Below are 18153 nucleotides of genomic sequence, written 5' to 3' on the forward strand. Positions count from 1 at the left end.
ACAGCATTGCATTTATTTGTGTAGGATACCTTAAGTGTCTACCCTTTCCCCCCTTTTTAAGTTGAAGAGCTTTTACATTTACTACTTGGAGAAAATCTTGTTGACAAATGCTTGCATAAGCTTTGCAGCTACTCAAAACAGATATTATTTTGGTGCTCTTAATATGCCACTTGATATGGAGATGATTTTTCACACTGCTTTCCTATATGCTTTTACAAACATAATATTAAGACATATGAAATTTGTTCTGGTTAAAATCTTAGTCTAGTTTCTGACAACAACCTTATTTGTTCTTTTTTAAAAAAAGTGTCTGGGGTTATTTTAATTCTTTCTATATACCAAAGACTTGATACCTGAGCTGGTAGGTGTATCAATTAGTTTACATCCCACAATTGTTAATACTGGTGATAGGCTAAAATCCTGGCATCTTATTTAAATACATGGTCTGTGCTGTACATAAAAGCTTTCAAAACTAAAGTAGTGATCAACAGATATGGAAATGAGATGCTGTTTATTTATATAGCTAGCCAAAAATGGATAAAAGAAATATGTTTTCTTTAGAATTTATCAAATATAAATTCTCATCGGACAAGAACCATGTACATGATTTTATGAGGAAGAGTATATCTGTACCTTTTTAAAAACAATTTACTGAGTGTGTTGTCATGTTTGTGGAACTAAAGTGGAAGACATGCACTCGACTTAGTACAAGGATACATTTCAGTTATCTGTTTAAGGAGTGACAGCTTTGTATTTAGCTGGAAACCCTGAATTGCCCAAGTGATCAGTAACATCATTTGCTAGACAGTGGCACCTACTGGTAGTTTGTAATTTTTATAACCCAGCTTGAAAGGCATTGTAAATACATATGTAGTAAAGCAAGTAGGAGAGCAACATTTCCAGAACTTTATAAATAAAGTAATAATGATATGGAAGAGAGGCCTGTGGGCCCAAGGGGAGAGCACAGTTTGTGCAATACAAGCACAAAAATGAGCATGTTTAAGGACTACTAATATTTCTGCTCAGGTCTTATGATATATGATAGAGAATCCAACAGGCTGTTTATATACGGTCAGTGTCTTGGGTTGTGAATATATTTTTAAATGAGGATCACACGGTTCATGAGCTATAGCATAAAATGACATTGAAATTTGGTAGAGCCTGGAGTAGCTTATCATTAGAGACTAGCTACATGTTTTTTATTTGATTTCTGATAAATTTGGGGATGATATACATGAATTCTTAAAAGCTGAAGGCAGATTTTTAGGGCAATAAAATTATTTTATTTTATGCTATTGTATGGTGGATACAATTATTATACCAGACATATAGCGAACGCTAATGTAAGCTACAAACTTTACTTAATAATGTATCAATATTGGATCATCAAATGTACTACCCTAAGGCAAGATGGTAATAATTCGGGAAAAATGGGGTAATGTGCTCAATTTTTCTGTAAACCTAAAGCTGCTCTAAAAATAAGTCTATTAATTAAAAAAGCTGCTGATAGTGACGAGAGAAAGGTTCTTGTTCTTTGGACCTGTTCTTGGTCTCAATATCAAACATCATATTCAAAGAGGAAAAGCCAGTATTGGTGAATTCATCCCTTCCTTTCAACTTGGCCTCTCATGCCTACTTTATTTTAGGCTTTCGGTGTAGAGTTCAGGGATGGCTATGGGATCCTCAGGGATCCCATGAGGATTGTCATTATAACTATTCATTCAAAGACAGAGACTCTTAAAACTGAGAACAAACTGAGGGTTGATGGAGGGTGGGAGGGAGGGGAGGGTGGGTGATGGGTATTGAGGAGGGCACCTTTTGGGATGAGCACTGGGTGTTGTATGGAAACCAATTTGACAATAAATTTCATATTTAAACAAAACAAAACAAAGACCTGGAGAGAATCTGTGCAGACTTCCCTTCATGAAATAACACCCTTATCCAAACTTGAGCAGTAGAGGGAAAATCTTCATGTAAGTTGGGTGTTTGAACATCATGATCTCAGTTCTGGACTTCTTGCAATCATTGCTGGATTCAGGGGACACACATCTCTCTCCTTCTCAAATTTGACCTAACATGGACACAGATTGTAGCAGGGCTGAATCCAGGTTGTAAAGTTGAACAAGATCTTATCAAAAGCTTCAAGATACTTTTTTCTGTTCCATGTATCTCACTTACCTGGTTGTTTTTTGGAAGACTATAGTCTGCCCTCATGGCCCATATCTGTGGCATAAGACTTCTTTTCACCTCACTGGAATTGTCTCACTGTTTTGGGGTGCCTGGGTAGCTCAGCTGGTTAAGTGTCCAACTTTTGATTTTGCCTCAGGTTATGATCTCACTCATGGGCGCGTAGCCTGCTTAAGATTCTTTTACTCCCTCTCCCTTTGCCCCTGCCCTGTGCGTGAGCTCGTGTCTCTCTCTCTCTCTCTCCCTCCCTCTCTCTCTCTCTCTCTCTCTCTCAACAAAACATAACAAAACAAAACCCAAAAAACCTTGTCTCACTATTTAAATCTAAGATTTGCTTTTCAGTACCTCATGCTCTGTTCTAGATCTGTCTTTTTTTTCCAAGGCGGAATGCCTTCAAATGGCCTCTCACAGATTGTGTGGCCTTATTCTTTGTCTCCAAAAGGACAGACCCATAAGGACTGATATCCAGCCGGAAGCTGGGCAAATGAGTTTCTTTCCACACAGAATGAATAAAAACCTAGATTAGCATCAGCGCTTCCTGAATTGGAGCTATTCTACTTGAGGGTCCTTGTAGGGGAGCCCACTTTCCTAATCTTAAAGTTAAGTAGTCATTTAATGAGGCATACTTTTCGTCTTTGAATCATAGTTTTGTAGAGCTAAAGGAAATCTCAGAGGTCCATCATTTTCAATCTACTTATTATATGATACAGAAATAGTCATACAGTTTTAGATAGTACATGACTTTGCTTGGGTCATAGCTTTGATAGTATTAGCAGAGCAGGGAACCGGAATCTAGTTTAATGTGTCCTAATCCAAGGGTCTTTTTTTACCACAAAATGCTGCTTTTGAGAAAAAGTTACTAGAACCAGTTAGAAGTTGAGCCTGGGATTTGCTAACTGATTGTCACAAGGTCTTTCTTGCAAACCATTTTTACTGTAGTTTTTTGAGTTTTTTCTCTTTCCTTTCTTTTTTTTAAGATTAAAACACATTATTGATTTTCTGTTGAGGGCTTTGAGAGTTAGTGGAGAAACATGCCAGTTTTGCCAGAATTAAAACAACCTTAGATTAAAATAAGTGTATCATGAACTCTTTGAGAAAATAATGTCTTTTAAATGTTACGTTCATAATTTTAATTCCTTCAGCTTTTTTTTTTTTTCTTTTCTTTTTGACAGAATGAGTGTGAGTGGGGGCAGGGGGTATAGAGAGAGGGAGAGAGAGAGAGAGAGAGAGAGAGAGAGAGAGAGAGAGAGAGAGAATCCCAAGCAGGCTCCACACTGTCAGCACAGAACCTGACGGGGTGGTGGTGGGACTCAAAATACGAACCATGAGATCATGACTTGGGCTGAAATCAAGAGTCAGGTGCTTAATCGACTGAGCCACCCAGATGCCCCTAATGCATTCAACTTCTTAAACATGTGAGATAGTTTTTTTTTTTTTTTCCTAATACACTCTGAGGTATCTTTGAAAATAAGTGTGTCCAAAGACCTAAAACTTTGGATATCAAGCAGTCCCGTGATAGTGCTTTTTAAGGTAATTTGGATTGCCTGTTGATGATCATTCTGACTCTTCACTGTAGATGAAATTTCATTTACAGTTCACTTGCAATTCTGCAGGGGCTGGTTATCCAGTGTTATCTGTGTCAGCTGCTTCTCTTTATTCTTTTTTCCTCTGGCCATCTCATTGTTCTTAAAGATGAAAGGGATTGAAGGAAATGTTGCTGACTTTTTAAATAAATGTAGTAGCAGAAGAGGTCATATTTTACAGTGTAATCTCACAATGAAACAGTGAAATCTCACTGTCTTATTTCACAGTGAAATCTCACAATGTATATTTTGTTATTCCAGGCCCTCATTACAGACCATCTGAAGTTAGTACTGTGCATCTTTTTCAGTAACTTTTTATTTGAATACCAAAATAATATATATCTGTTGTAGATGATTTGGAAAGTACAGACAAGTACAGAGAAGAAAGTAAAAATCATTACTTGTAATGCTACTAATTAGTGATAACCACTGTTAATATTTTGGTGGGATTTTTTTTGTTAGTATATATATTTTTTGTTTTCTTTTTAACAATGGGATAATGCATTTGTAACCACCTTTTTAATATGCAAATATTATTTTCCACTTTTAAATGTTCTTCTATAGCATCATTTTTCATAGATACATATTGTTCTATCATGTGGATATACCATGATTTCTTTAAACAGTTCCTTTTTGAAAGACATTCAATTTGTTTCTGGTTTTCCCCTAATAAAGTTGTCACTGTCATAGGCCTTGTGATAGAAGAATCTATGATTATTTCTCATAAGACTTTTCAGAAACTGTTTGGATATTTATGAGTGAAATCTAAGGCAAAGAACAATTAAATAATAACATAGTATTACATAATAAACCAGTGACTTAATGTTAATTTTCAGTATAGTGTTTAGTTCACATTTATCCTTATAGTTTAAAATGTCACTGTATTTAGGTTGATTTACAATTTGAGTGACAAATGATTTAATTTTAACATAAGCCACTTTGAAAACTGTATTCTTGAGATTGCACATTAAAGTTTCACTTCACATGTCTGACTTTTAGTCCATATATTTTTCATGACCTTAACATTTTAAAGATCTTTTCTATTGTTAATTTCCTGAGGGTTAATTATTTGCTTTCTTTTTAAAAGTTTAAATGATTGAATACTATACAGTATAGTGATTATGTAATTGAGCACTTTATTGGTAATATGTATTTGTCTCAGACTAATCTTACAAGATTTTCTTAATAAATTTAGAATTCTTGCATATATCTACAGTATGATCCATTTAGAATTGGTTGCGTAATATATAGTACTTTATACTATAAACCTCTACACGTTAGAACATGTTCTTTTTGAGCTTTATTTCATATACCAATGCCATGTTAAATTTTGAATTTTCAATGTATTATACTTGCATCAGAATTGGATCATTTCAAGGATGCCTGGTGGCTCAGTCAGTTAAGCCTATGACTCTTGATTTTGGCCCAGGTCATGATCTCATGGTTCATGAGCTCAAGTCCCACATTGGGCTCTGCCCTGATAGCTGAGAGCCTGCTTGAGATTCTCTCCCTCTCCCTCTCTCTGCCCCTCCCTGCTTGTTCTCCCTCCCGCCCTTCTCTCTCTGTCTCAAAATAAATAAATAAACTTTATAAAAAAAAGAATTGGATCATTCCATAAGATTTTTTTTCTTATGAATATTGGAAATATTGGTCTTTCTGATCAACTATCTTAGCTATAGCAAATGAAACTAATTTTTGTCAGAACTGTTGAATCAGTTCATGTCACCACCTTTCTTCCCTCTAACCCTACTACCCCTCTACCCTCAATCAAGTAAAAATTACTTTTTTGTGATACTTTATATATAAGGATATTCATCAGATGTCCTTTTATTATATTTAGGGGTACAAGTGAGTGTTTCTTCCATAAACTACAGGTTCCCCAAGGAATGAAATTTTTATTCATGTTGTATCTACCCACTTGTACTGTGCTATGAATTGGGCGAAATAATTGGGAGTCAAATATTTTGGTGTTATTCAGTTAAACTTAATGAACATGCTTGATTGCTAGCGGAACTTTGTATTTCTTAAACAAGTTTATTGATAATCTCAAACTTTCTGATGCAAATTGATTTTTATTTAGAATTGCGCAGATGTCTTAGTGTCTCTAAGTGTCAACTAAATAAACATTTTTCTTTTAGGATTTGTTCATACAGATATGACGAAAGACCTGAAAGAAGAACATTTAAAGAAAATTATCCCTCTTGGGAGGTTTGGAGAACCTATTGATGTGGCACATGCGGTTGTGTTTCTTTTAGAATCACCATATGTTACAGGGCATGTTCTGGTAGTGGATGGGGGATTACAACTCATGATATAATTTACAGATTATTCAGTTAAAATAGTGATTATAATCAAAGGCACACTTGGGCTGTTGATTTATTTGTATTTGGGCTGTTGATACCTACATGGGTGACATTTGCTAATCAAACTTATTGATGCTACAAATACTATTTCCATTTTTATATGAATATGTCTAAAAAGAACAGTGTGTGACCAGTTGTGTTTTCTAAATGCTAAGAACCTTATAGGCTGTAGCAATCTTAACATATAGACATTTGCAAGTGCTATAAACAGACATTATTTTAATTTACATATTTTGTTGCGAAAGTGGCAAAAATTATATGGTCTAATGGTCATGAATTATTTCATTGTATCAGGCAAAATTCTCTAGAAGTTAACCTTGTGAGCCATTGCTAAGATAATAGTATTTATAGGGCATTGGTTAGTTGTCAGTATTTTAGCAGTCCTGCCAAAGTTAAACATTGTATTCCTTTTACATATGCCTTAGAAGATCAATTTTTATACAGGTTGGAAAAAAACATCAGTTAGATACAGGCATAAATTTAGAATCCAATTTCTTTGAGTGCATTACTCCTGATTAAGCAGCTGGGCAAAATAATTTACAAATACAAGTGTGGTACAGTTGATCCATCCTATAGAATTTCTCAAAGTGATGTGTAATAATAACCCTTAAGGTTTTAATATCTCGTATAGTAATGAGCTACATAGATATTATCAACTTAGGAAATAGAAGTAGTTTTCTTGTGTGTGTTTTTTTATCCTCAAAACACTAATTTTAGCGAACTACTTAAAAACAGTGTAAGAAATTATGACATTTTAAAAATTCAGAATATTTTGTATGAGTGAATGTAATAATTTTTATTATAAAATTTTAGAAATAATTATGAATAGCATAAATGATACTTTAAGTAAATATGCAGCAACAGTGAATAAGATGTCTTTATAAGGAACAGTTAAAGCATTAATTTTAAAAGAAAGTATTTGCCTGAGAATGGAAGACACAAACTGAAATATCAGGCAACATCTATTTTGCATTGAACTCTTTTCTGGGGAATAGTGTGATATTTTAAATGTCACTGGATTCGTGTTGATTTTTATTATTTATCATTTTGAAATATGGTTTAAATATTTACTGCACTTTAAAAAGTAAGTTTTATTGGAGCTGAACATTATTTTATGTAAACAGATTTTATTTTATATTGCAAGTCAGTGCAAAGGTGTGAATTGGATGTACTAAATAAATGCAATGTGATAAAAGTAATAAAAATAAAAAATAAAAAGTAATAAAGTCAGATCTAATTTCTATGTCAAGCTTCCTGATTCCTTAAAAAAATTATTTTAAATTTATCTTCAACATAATCTTAAAGAAGTTTATTTAGGAAGTAGGAAAGTTAATTAGTGTGAGTGAAATGAGTGTCACTAATCAAATTGTTTACTAAATGCAGTTCCAGGTGCATAAAAGAAATGGAGCAGTCTGGATGGTTTCCAGTGTTGTAGCTGATGCTTTTAAGGTAGGAGAGTTTATGGAGAGGAGTGGGCCATTTTTCTAATGCTGCCTCACCTGCAGGCCTTTAGCTACCTGCATTTCTTCTTTATAACATCCCACATAGGTTTGAGTTTCTTTCTCTGGATATCACATCTTCTGAAATCATCAGTGAGGGTGATTTGACTGGTGATTAGGAAGAAAGCAATACGTTTCACTGACTTAATGACATTAAAGCTACAGATAGGTTTAACCTTTAAGTGTGTGTATTTGTACTTCAAGAAATAAAACCTTTTTAACTGTTACACCCCCCTCACCCAGGTCGTAACAAACTAGTAGAATACGGGAAGAGATCTTGAAATAGGTAAAATAAGCCTTTACTGTTCCATTCCAGGCGAATTCTCCTACTCCCTCTGACCTGGTAGAGTTTGCAATTTAATGCATGCATCCTGTTGCTCAAATCAGTTGGCAGGTGTTTTTTATGCGCAGCCATTCAAGAACTTCAGTGAATTCTTAACAACTTGGCAAATATACAGTTGACCTTTGAGCAACATGAGTTTGAGCTGTGTGGGTCCACTTATATATGGATATCTTATAGTACTGTAAATGTATTTTGTGATTTTATTAACATTTTCTCTAGCTTTATTGTGAGAATACGGAATATAATACATATAGCTCACAAAATGTTTTCACTCACTGTTTATGTTGTTGGGAAGGTTTCTAGTCAACGGTAGGCTATTAGTGATTAAGTTTTTGGGCATCACAATATGTGGATTTAAGACTGTGCAGGTGGTCAGTGTTCCTAATCCCCTGCATTGTTTGAGGGTCAACTATATTCAAATTATCTAATAATTTTTTTTAATATTCATTTCATCTTTCAACTACATTGTGAGCTCCTGGGAATAAAGACCATATGGTGTTTTCATTCATTTAGCTAATTAAGAAACCAAATATTGATTGAATTCCAAGCAGGCTCCAAGCTCAGCGCAGAGCCTGACTTGGGGCTCAACTCCACAACCACGGGATCATGACCTGAGCTGAAATCTAGAGTTAGACGCTCAACAGACTGAATCACCCAGGCTCCCCTAAACCACTATGATTTTTTGGTTTAAGATCATCAGTCCATTACTTTGTCCTGTTGTTGGTGATAGTCATTGAGATATATCTGTTCTGACTCTTAGTATGTATCCTGGAATATTCTTTTTTGATCAAATCCCTATGATTTACTTTTTGGTAATTTATCTTTTTTGGTCATTTATCTCTAATTTTGATGCTTACTTTCAATTTAAAACTTAATTTGCTGTGGGGCACCTGGGTGACTCAGTTGGTTAAGCATCTGATTCTTGATCTTGACTCAGGTCATGATTTCATGGTTTGGGAGTTTGAGCTCCCCATTGGGCTCTTAGCTGAAAGTGAGGAGCCTGCTTGGGATTCTCTCTCTCCATTTCTCTGCCCCTCCCCCTGTTCTCTCTCTCTCTCTGTCTCTCTCAAAATAAATAAACATTAAAAAAAAAACAAACAAACCTGAATTTGCTATGCTAAGCCAATCAACTATTTTCTCTTAGGCAATAGACCTTAGTTTGAATAATTACCAGAAATTTAATTTAGAATTCTTGGGCTAATAGTTGAGATAAGGGTAGTATCAGTATTACCTGCAGAACTTTTTTTTTTCAAAAGAATATTTTTAATTGAAGTATAGTTGACACACAATGTTATGTTAATATCAGCACTTCAACATAGTCATTCAACTACTTTATATTCACAACTGTAGCATCTGTCACCATACAACACAATTATAAAACCATTGACTATATTCCCTATGCTGTACCTTTCATTCCTGTGATTTATTCATTCTGTAACTGGAAGCCTGTACTTCCCACTCTGCTTCACCCATTTTGATTACTTCCTCCTATTAGCTTGACTTCTGTATTTAGGGGTATGTTTTTATTTTTTGTTTGTTTTGTTTTTGATTCCACATATAAGTGAAATCATGGGTTATTTGTCTTCCACTGTCTTATTTCACTTAGCATAATACCCGCTTGGTCCATTCATGATGTCACCAATGGTAAGATCTGATTCCTTTTTGTGGCTGAGTGATCTTCCTGTGTGTGTGTGTGTGTGTGTGTGTGTGTGTGTGTGTGTATGTGTATGTATGTATGTATGTATATATACATACCACATCTTGTGTATCCATTCCTCTACTGATGGGCACTTGGATTTTTTCTATATTTTGGGTATTGCAAATAATGTTGCAATAAACATAGGGGTGCGTATATCCTCTTCAATTAGTGTTTTCATTTTCCCTAAATAATTACCCAGTAGTAGAATTACTGGATAATATGGTATTTCTATTTTTAGTTTTTTGAGGAACCTCCATACTATTTTCCACAGTGGCTGCATCCATTTACATTTTCACCAACAGTGTACAAGTGTTCATTTTTCTCTACATCCTCGTTAACCCTTGTTATTTCTTGTCTTTTTGATTTTAGGCATTCTGATGGGTGTAAGGTGCTATCTCATTGTGGTTTTAATTTGCATTTTCCTAATGATTAGTGATGTTGAGCATCTTTCCATATGTTTGTTGGACATCTGTATGCCTTTTTTGGAAAAATGTTGAATGAGGTCCTCTGACCATTTTTAATGGGATTATTTGGGGTTTTGATGTTGAGTGTGTGTGTGTGTGTGTGTAATAATAAAATCTTTATCCATTTATCAGTCAGTGGACATGTGGGCTGCTTCCAATCTGGCCTGTTTGAAATAATCCTGTTAAAACATAGGGGTGCATGTATCCTTTTGATTTAGTGTTTTTGTATTTCTTGGGTAAATAGTACAATTGCTGGATCTTAGGATAGTTCTTTTTTTAACTTTTTGAAGAACCTCCATACGTTTCCCAGAGTGGCTGCACCAGTTTGCATTCCCACCAATAGTGCAGGAGGGTTGCTTTTTCTCCACATCCTCACCAGCCCTTGTTTTTTGTGTTGTTGATGTTAGCCATTCTGACAGGTATGAGGTGATATCTCCTTGTAGTTTTGATTTGCATTTCCCTGATGATAAGTGATGATGAACATCTTTTCATGAGCCTGTTGGCCATCTGTATGCCTTCTTTGGAGGCATCTTTTATTTTTTTACCATAACCATAGTGGTTATTTTTTTATTATTTTTTAATATTTTATTTTATTTATTTTTATTTATTGTGAAGTTACCTAACATACAGTGTAGTCTTGGCTTCAGGAATAGATTCCTGTGATTCATCACTAACATACAGCACCTAGTGCTCATCCCAGCAAGTGCCCTCCTCAATGCCCATCACCCATTTTCCCACCCCACCAGCTCTCATTTTGTTCATTGTATTTAAGAGTCTCTTATGGTTTGCTTCCCTTTCTGTTTGTATCTTATTTTTCCTTCCCTTCTATGGTCATCTGTTAAGTTTCTCAAATTCCACATATGAATGAAATCATATGATATCTGTCTTTCTCTGACTTATTTCACTTAGCATAATACCCTCCAGTTCCATCCACATTGTTGCAGATGGCAAGATTTCATTCTTTTCATCACCAAGTAGTATTCCATTTTGCATTTATACCTCATCTTCTTTATTCATTCATCAGTTGATGGATATTTGGGCTCTTCCCATAATTTGGCTATTGTTGATAGTGCTGCTATAAGCATTGGGGTGTATATGTGCCTATGAATCAGCACTCCCATATCCTTTGGATAAATTCCTAGTAGTGCTTTTGCTGGGTCATAGGGTAGTTCTATTTTTAACTTTTTGAGAAACCTCCATACTGTTTTCCAGACTGGCTGCGCCAGCTTGCTTTCCGACCAACAGTGCAAGAGGGTTCCCCTTTCTCTGCATCCTCGCCAATGTCTGTAGTTGCCTGAGTTGTTAATTTTAGCCATTCCGACAGGTGTGATGTGGTATCATATTGTGGTTTTGATTTGTATTTCCCTGATAATGAGTGATATTGAGCATCTTTTCATGTGTCTTTTTGCCATCTGGATGTCTTCTTTGGAAAAGTGTCTATTCATGTCTTCTGCCCATTTCTTCCCTGAATTTTTTGTTTTTTGGGTGTTGGGTTTGGTAACTTCTTTATAGATTTTTGATGCTGTTTATTCAATATGTTATTTGCAAATATCTTGTCCCATTCTGTAGGTTACCTTTTAGTTTTGCTGATTATTTCCTTCGCTTTGCAGAAGCTTTTTATCTAGATGAGGTCCCAATAGTTCTTTTTGCTTTTATTTCCCTTGCCTTTGGAGATATGTCAATTAAGAAGTTGCTGTGGCCAAGGTCAAAGAAGTTGTTGCCTGTTTTCTCCTGTAGGATTTTGATGGTTTCCTGTCTCACATTTAGGTCTTTCATCCCTTTTGGATTTAGTTTTGTGTATGATATAAAAAAAGTGGTCCAGTTTCATTCTTCTACATGTCATTGTCCAGTTTTCCCAACACCATTTGCTGAAGAGACTGTCTTTTTTTTCCATTGGATATTCTTTCCTGCTTTGTCGAAGATTAGTTGGCCATACATTTGTGGGTCCATTTCTGGGTTCTCTATTCTTTTCCCTTGATCTATGTGTCTGTTTTTGTGCCAATACCATACTGTCTTGATGATTACAGCTTTGTAATACAGGCTGAAGTCCGGGATTGTGATGCCTCCTTGTTTGTTTGTTTGTTTGTTTGTTTTTCAACATTACTTTGGCTATTCAGGGCCTTGTATGGTTCCATTCAAATTGTAGGATTGTTTATCCTACCTTTGTTAGGAATGCTGGTGCTATTTTGATAGGGATTGCATTGAATGTGTAGATTGCTTTGGGTTGTATCGACATTTTAACAGTATTTGTTCTTCTGATCCATGAGCATGGAATGGTTTTGCACTTCATTGTGTCTTCTTCAATTTCTTTCATAAGATTTCTATAGCTTTCAGCATACAGACCTTTTATCTCTTTGGTTAGGGTTATTCCTAGGTATTTTATGGTTCTTGGTGCAGTCGTAAATGGGATCATTTCCTTGATATCTCTTTTGGTTGCTTCATTATTGGTGTATAGAAATGCAACTGATTTCTGTACATTGATTTTTATGTCCTACAGCTTTGCTGAATTCATGTATCATTTCTAGCAGTTTTTTGGTGGAGTCTTTCAGGTTTTCCATGCAGAGTATCATGCCATTTGTGAAGAGTGAAAATTTGACCTTTTCTTTGCCAATTTGAATGCCTTTTATTTTGTTTTGTTGTCTGATTGCTGAGGCTAGGACTTCCAGCACTATGTTCAACAACAGTATGAGAGTGGACATCCCTGGCTGATCTCAGGGGAAAGCTCTCAGTTTTTCCCCATTGAGGATGGTATTAGCGGTAGGCCTTTTATATATGGCTTTTATGATGTTAAGGAATGTTCCTTCCATCTGAACTTTCTTGACGGTTTTTATTAAGAAAGAATGCTATATTTTGTTAAATACTTTTTCTGCACCTATTGATAGGATCATATGGTTCTTATCCTTTCTTCTATTAATGTGATGTAGCACACTGATTGATTTGCACTAATCAATATACTAATCAATATATTAATTGAACTAGCCCTGTAGCCCAGGAGTAAATCCCACTTGATCATGGTGAATAATTCTTTTAACATACTGTTGAATTCAATTTGCTAGTATCTTGTTGAGAATTTTTGTATCTATGTTCATCAGGGACATTGTTCTGTAATTCTCCTTTTTAGTGGGGTCTTTGTCTAGTTTGGGAATCAAGGTGATGCTGGCTTCATAGAATAGGTCTTGAAGCTTTTCCTCCATTTCTGTTTTTTGGAACAGCTTGAGAAGAACAGGTATTAACTCTCCTCTAAATGTCTGGTAGCATTCCCCTTGGGAAGCCATCTGGCCCAGAACTCGTATTTGTTGGGAGATTTTTGATAACCAGTTCAATGTCTTCACTGATTATGGGTCTATTCAAATTTTCTATTTCTTACCTTTTGAGTTCTGGTAGTGTGTAGGTGTCTAGGAATTTGTCCATTTCTTCCAGATTGCCCCAGTTTGTTGCCATATAAATTTTCATAGTATTCTCTAAATAATTGTATTTCTGTGGTATTGGTTGTGATCTTTCCTCTTTTGTGATTTTATCTATTTGGGTCTCCTCTCTTTTTGAGAAGTCTGGCTAGGGGTTTATCAATTTTGTTTATTCTCTCAAAAAAACAGCTCTTAGTTTCATTGATCTGTTCTATTTTTTTCATTCTATATTGTTTCTTTCTGCTGTTATCTTTATTATTTCTCTTCTGCTGGCTTTGGGCTTTCTTTGCTGCTGCCTTTCTAGCTCTTTTAGCTGCGAGGTTAGGTTCTGTATTTGGAACCTTTCTTGCTTCCACACATCGGCCTGAATTGCAATGTATTTTCCTCTTAGGACTGCCTTTGTTGCACACCAAGGGTTTGGACTGTCATATTTTCATTTTCATTTGTGTCCATATATAAATTTCTTCTTTAATTTCCTTGAGCCATTTATTCTTCAGTAGGATGTTAACCTCCATGCATTTGGAGGCTTTCCAAATTTTTTCTTGTGGCTGATTTCAAGTTTCATAGCGTTGTGGTCTGAAAAATGCATGGTATGATCTCAATCCTTTTATATTTGTTGAGGGCTGTTTTGTGACCCAGTATGTGATCTGTTTTGGAGAATGTTCCATGTGCACTTGAGAAGAATGTGTATTTGCTGCTTTTGGATGAAAATTTCTGAATATATTTGTTAAGTTCATTTGGTCCAATGTATCATTCAGAGACATTGTTTCCTGATTGATTTTCTGCCTAGATGATCTGTTCATTGTTGTAAGTGGAGTATTAAAGTCCCCTACAATCACAGTGTTATTATCTATACATTTATTTATGTTTGTGATCAATATATTTATATATTCGGGTGTTTCACGTTGGGGGCATAAACATTTACAATTGTTAGCTCTTTGTGATGGATAGACCCCTTAATTATGATACAGTGCCCTTCTTCATCTCTTGTTACAGTCTTCATTTTAAAATCTAGTTTATGTGATATAAGTATGGCTACTCTGTCTTTCTTCAGAGACATATTCAGAGTGATTCAGATCACAATATTCAGAGTGATTATTGAAAGATATGGATTTGGTGTCATTGTGTTACCTGTAGGTTTTGTGCTTGTGATGATGTCTCTGGTCCTTTGTAGTCTTTGCAGCATTACACTCACAGTCCCCCTTAGGATCTCCTGTAGGGCTGGTTTAGTGGTCGTGAACTCCTTTAGTTTTTGTTTGGGAAAGCCTTCTCCTATTCTGAATGATAGCTTTGCTGGATAAAGGATTCTTGCCTGCATATTTTTCCTATTCAGCACATTGAATATTTCCTGCCACTCCCTTTTGGTCTGCCATGTTTCAGTAGACAAGACTGCTACTACCCTTGTGTATTTACCCTTGTAGGTTAAGGCCCATTTGTCCCTAGCTGCTTTCAGGATTCTCTATCTTTGTATTTTGCCAGTTTCACTATGATTATGTCATGGCATTGACTTGTTTTTGTTGATTCTGAAGGGAGTTCTCTGTGCCTCTGGACTTGGATGTCTGTTTCTTTCCCCAGATTAGGGAAGTTCTCAGCTATAACTTGTTCAATTAAACTTCTGCCCCTTTCTCTCTCTTTTCTTCTGCAACTCCTGTTATATGGATATTATTTGGTTTCATTTAATCATGTAGGTCTCTACTTCTCTCTTCATGGTCTAGTAGTTTCCTTTCTCTCTTTTTTTTCAGCTTCATTATTTTCCGTAATTTTATCTTGTATTTCACCTATTCCCTCCTCTGCTTCCATCCTTGCTCTCACTTTGTGTAGTTTATTTTGCATCTCATTTACAGCACCTCTTAATTCATCATGACTATTTCTTAGGTCTGTGATCTCTGCAGAAATAGATTCTCTGCTGTCTTCTATGCTTTTTTCAAGCTGAGCTCTTAGTCTTATGACCATTATTCTAAATTCTTGTTCAGGTATATTGTTTTATCTGTTTTGAGCAATTCTCTGTCATTTCTTCCTGGAATTTCTTTTGAGGAGAATTCTTCTGTGTCATCATTTTGGCTATGTTTCTGTCTTTTAAGTGTTTTAATATCATGTTATGTGTCCTGTACCTGCAAGTACTACTATATTACAAAGGGGTCATAGACTGTCTAGGAAGTGTTTTTGGAGTGTGTTGTGTGCACTAAGTTGTTGTGTATTTGGCTTCTCTATCCCACTGCTCTTAGTGGTGGATTGTTTGGACTTTCCAGCAGGTGTGCTTTGATTTGTTTGTTGAAGTAACCCTGGAAAGAAGGAAAGGTGTTGGGGGGGGGGGGCATCCCATACAAAGAGAAAAATGAAAGGGGCAAAAAACCAAACCAAAACAAAAACAAACTAACAACAACACAGGCAGAGAATCAAAGAAACTATAAGGCTTAATACAGAGAAAGAGGAAAATAAAGAAGGAGGTACAGAAAAGGTATAAACAGAATAATGCCTGATTAAACAAACAAACAGAACAGAGAAAGAAAGAAATAAAAAATAATATAGGTCTGAAATTATACATATAATAAGAATTGACCAAAAATCAAATTAGAAACTATGAGCCTGAGTCTAAAAGAAAAAAAAAAAAAGGTTGAAAGAAAAGGGAAAATAGAAGAGAAGGAAAGAAAAGAGAAAGAACTCAGACTAATACACAAAACTGCAGGACAATTGTCTGTTGATGCCTGGGACCAAGGGCTGTGCTGGTCTGGAGGAGAGGCTGTCTGGTTTGGTCAGTGTCAGTCCAACTCCAGTAGATAAACAGTTACCAGGCAAGAAGGGGCATGGTTTGGTGTAAGTGGTCCCACTTTGCTTTTTTTTTTTTTTTTTTTTAAGATTGTTTTGGCTATTCAGGGTCTTTTGTGTTTCCATACAACTTTTAGGATTGTTTGTTCTAGCTCTGTGATAAATGCTGATGGTATTTTGATAGGGATTGTATTAAATGTGTAGATTGCTTTGGGGTAGTATGGACATTTTAACAATATTTGTTCTTCCAATCCATGACCATGGATGTCTTTCCATTTCTTTATGTCATGTTCAATTTCTTTCATCAGTGTTTAATAGTTTTCAGAACATAGGTCTTTCTCCTCTTTGGATAGGTTTATTTTTAAGTATCTTATTTTTGGTGCAATTGTAAATGAGATTGTTTTCTTGATTCTTGGTATATAGAAATGCAGCAGATTTCTGTTTATTGACTTTGTAACCTGGAACTTTACTAAATTCATTTATTCTAGCGGTTTTTTGGTGGAGTCTTTTGGGTTTTCTATGTATAACATCATGTCATCTGCAAAGAGTGAAAATTTGATTTCTTCCTTATCAATTTGGATGCCTCTTATTTCTTTTTGTTGTTTGATTGCTGTGGCTAAAACTTCCAGTACTGTGTTGAATAAAAGTGGTGAGAGTGGACATCTTTGTCTTGTTCCTGACATTAAATGAAAAGCTTTCAACTTTTCACCATTGAGAATGATATTTGTTGTGGGTTTTTCATATATGGACTTTATTATGTTGAGTATCTAAACCTACTTTGTTGAGGGGTTTTTATTATGTAAGAATGTTGTACTTTGTTACGGGGCGCCTGGGTGGCTCAGTCAGTTAAGTGTCCGACTTCAGCTCAGGTCCTGATCTCACGGTTTGTAAGTTCAAGCCCCACATCAGGCTCTGTGCTGATGTGGCTCAGAGCCTGGAGCCTGCTTCGGATTCTGTGTCTCCTTCTCTCTCTGGCCTTCCCCCAACTTGTGCTCTGTCTCTCTCTGACTCCCAAAAATAAATAAATGTAAAAAAAGAATGTTGTACTTTGTTAAATGCTTTTTTTTTTTTGGCATATATTGAAATAGTAATATAGTTCTTATCCTTTCTCTTATTCATGTTATGTATCAGATTGATTGATTTGAGAATATTGACCCACTCTTGTAACCCAGAAATGAATCCCACTTGATTGTGGTGAGTGATTTTTAAAAAAAATGTATTGTTGTATTCAGTTTGCTAGTATTTTGTTGAGGATTTTTACATCTATTCATCAGAGATATTGGCCTGTAGTTCTCTTTTTTTGTGTGGTATCTTTATCTGGTTTTGGTATTAGGGCAATGCTGGCCTCATAGAATGAATTTGGAAATTTTCCTTCCCTTTCTATTTTTTGGAATAGTTTGACAAGAATGGAGTAGGTATTAACTTTCCTTTAAAATTTTGGTAGAATTTGCTTGTGAGACCCTCTGGTTCAGGACTTTGTTGGGAGTTTTTTGATTATTGATTCAATTTCTTTGCTGGTAATTGGTCTGTTCATATTTTCTATTTCTTCCTGTTTCAGTTTTGGTAGGTTGTATGTTTCTAGGAATTTATCCATTTCTTCTAGGCAGGTAGTTTTTCATAATATTCTCTTATAATTGTATTTCTGTGGTGTTGTTATTTCACCTCATTTGTGATTTTATTTATTTGGGTCCTTTCTCTTTTTTTCTTTATTACTCTGGCTGTAAGTTAATCAATTTTATTGTTTTTTTTCCTCCAAAGAATGAGCTCCTGATTTCATTCATCTGTTATGTTGTTGTTGTTTTAGTTTCTATATCCTTTATTTATGTTCTAACCTTTATTTATGTT

The 18153-nt window shown here is 35.3% G+C and overlaps 1 protein-coding gene across 4 annotated transcripts in view; it reads left to right on the forward strand.

Annotated features, from left to right (window-relative positions):
• CBR4 (carbonyl reductase 4) overlaps positions 1 to 18153 on the forward strand; it is a 97907-nt gene that overhangs the window by 14292 nt on the left and 65462 nt on the right. For 3 of the 4 annotated variants that reach the window (XM_045463572.1, XM_045463550.1, XM_045463569.1), the window contains one exon: positions 5909 to 7376. The exons of the other annotated variant lie outside the window; for it this stretch is intronic. In XM_045463572.1, the coding sequence (XP_045319528.1) occupies positions 5909 to 6087 (179 nt within the window). In that variant the 3' untranslated portion in view covers positions 6088 to 7376. Of the gene's footprint in view, positions 1 to 5908; positions 7377 to 18153 lie in introns of those variants that run through there. 4 annotated transcript variants of the gene reach the window in all.

This window comes from Leopardus geoffroyi, chromosome B1 (genome assembly GCF_018350155.1).
Source record: "Leopardus geoffroyi isolate Oge1 chromosome B1, O.geoffroyi_Oge1_pat1.0, whole genome shotgun sequence".
Classification (NCBI taxonomy): domain Eukaryota; kingdom Metazoa; phylum Chordata; class Mammalia; order Carnivora; family Felidae; genus Leopardus; species Leopardus geoffroyi.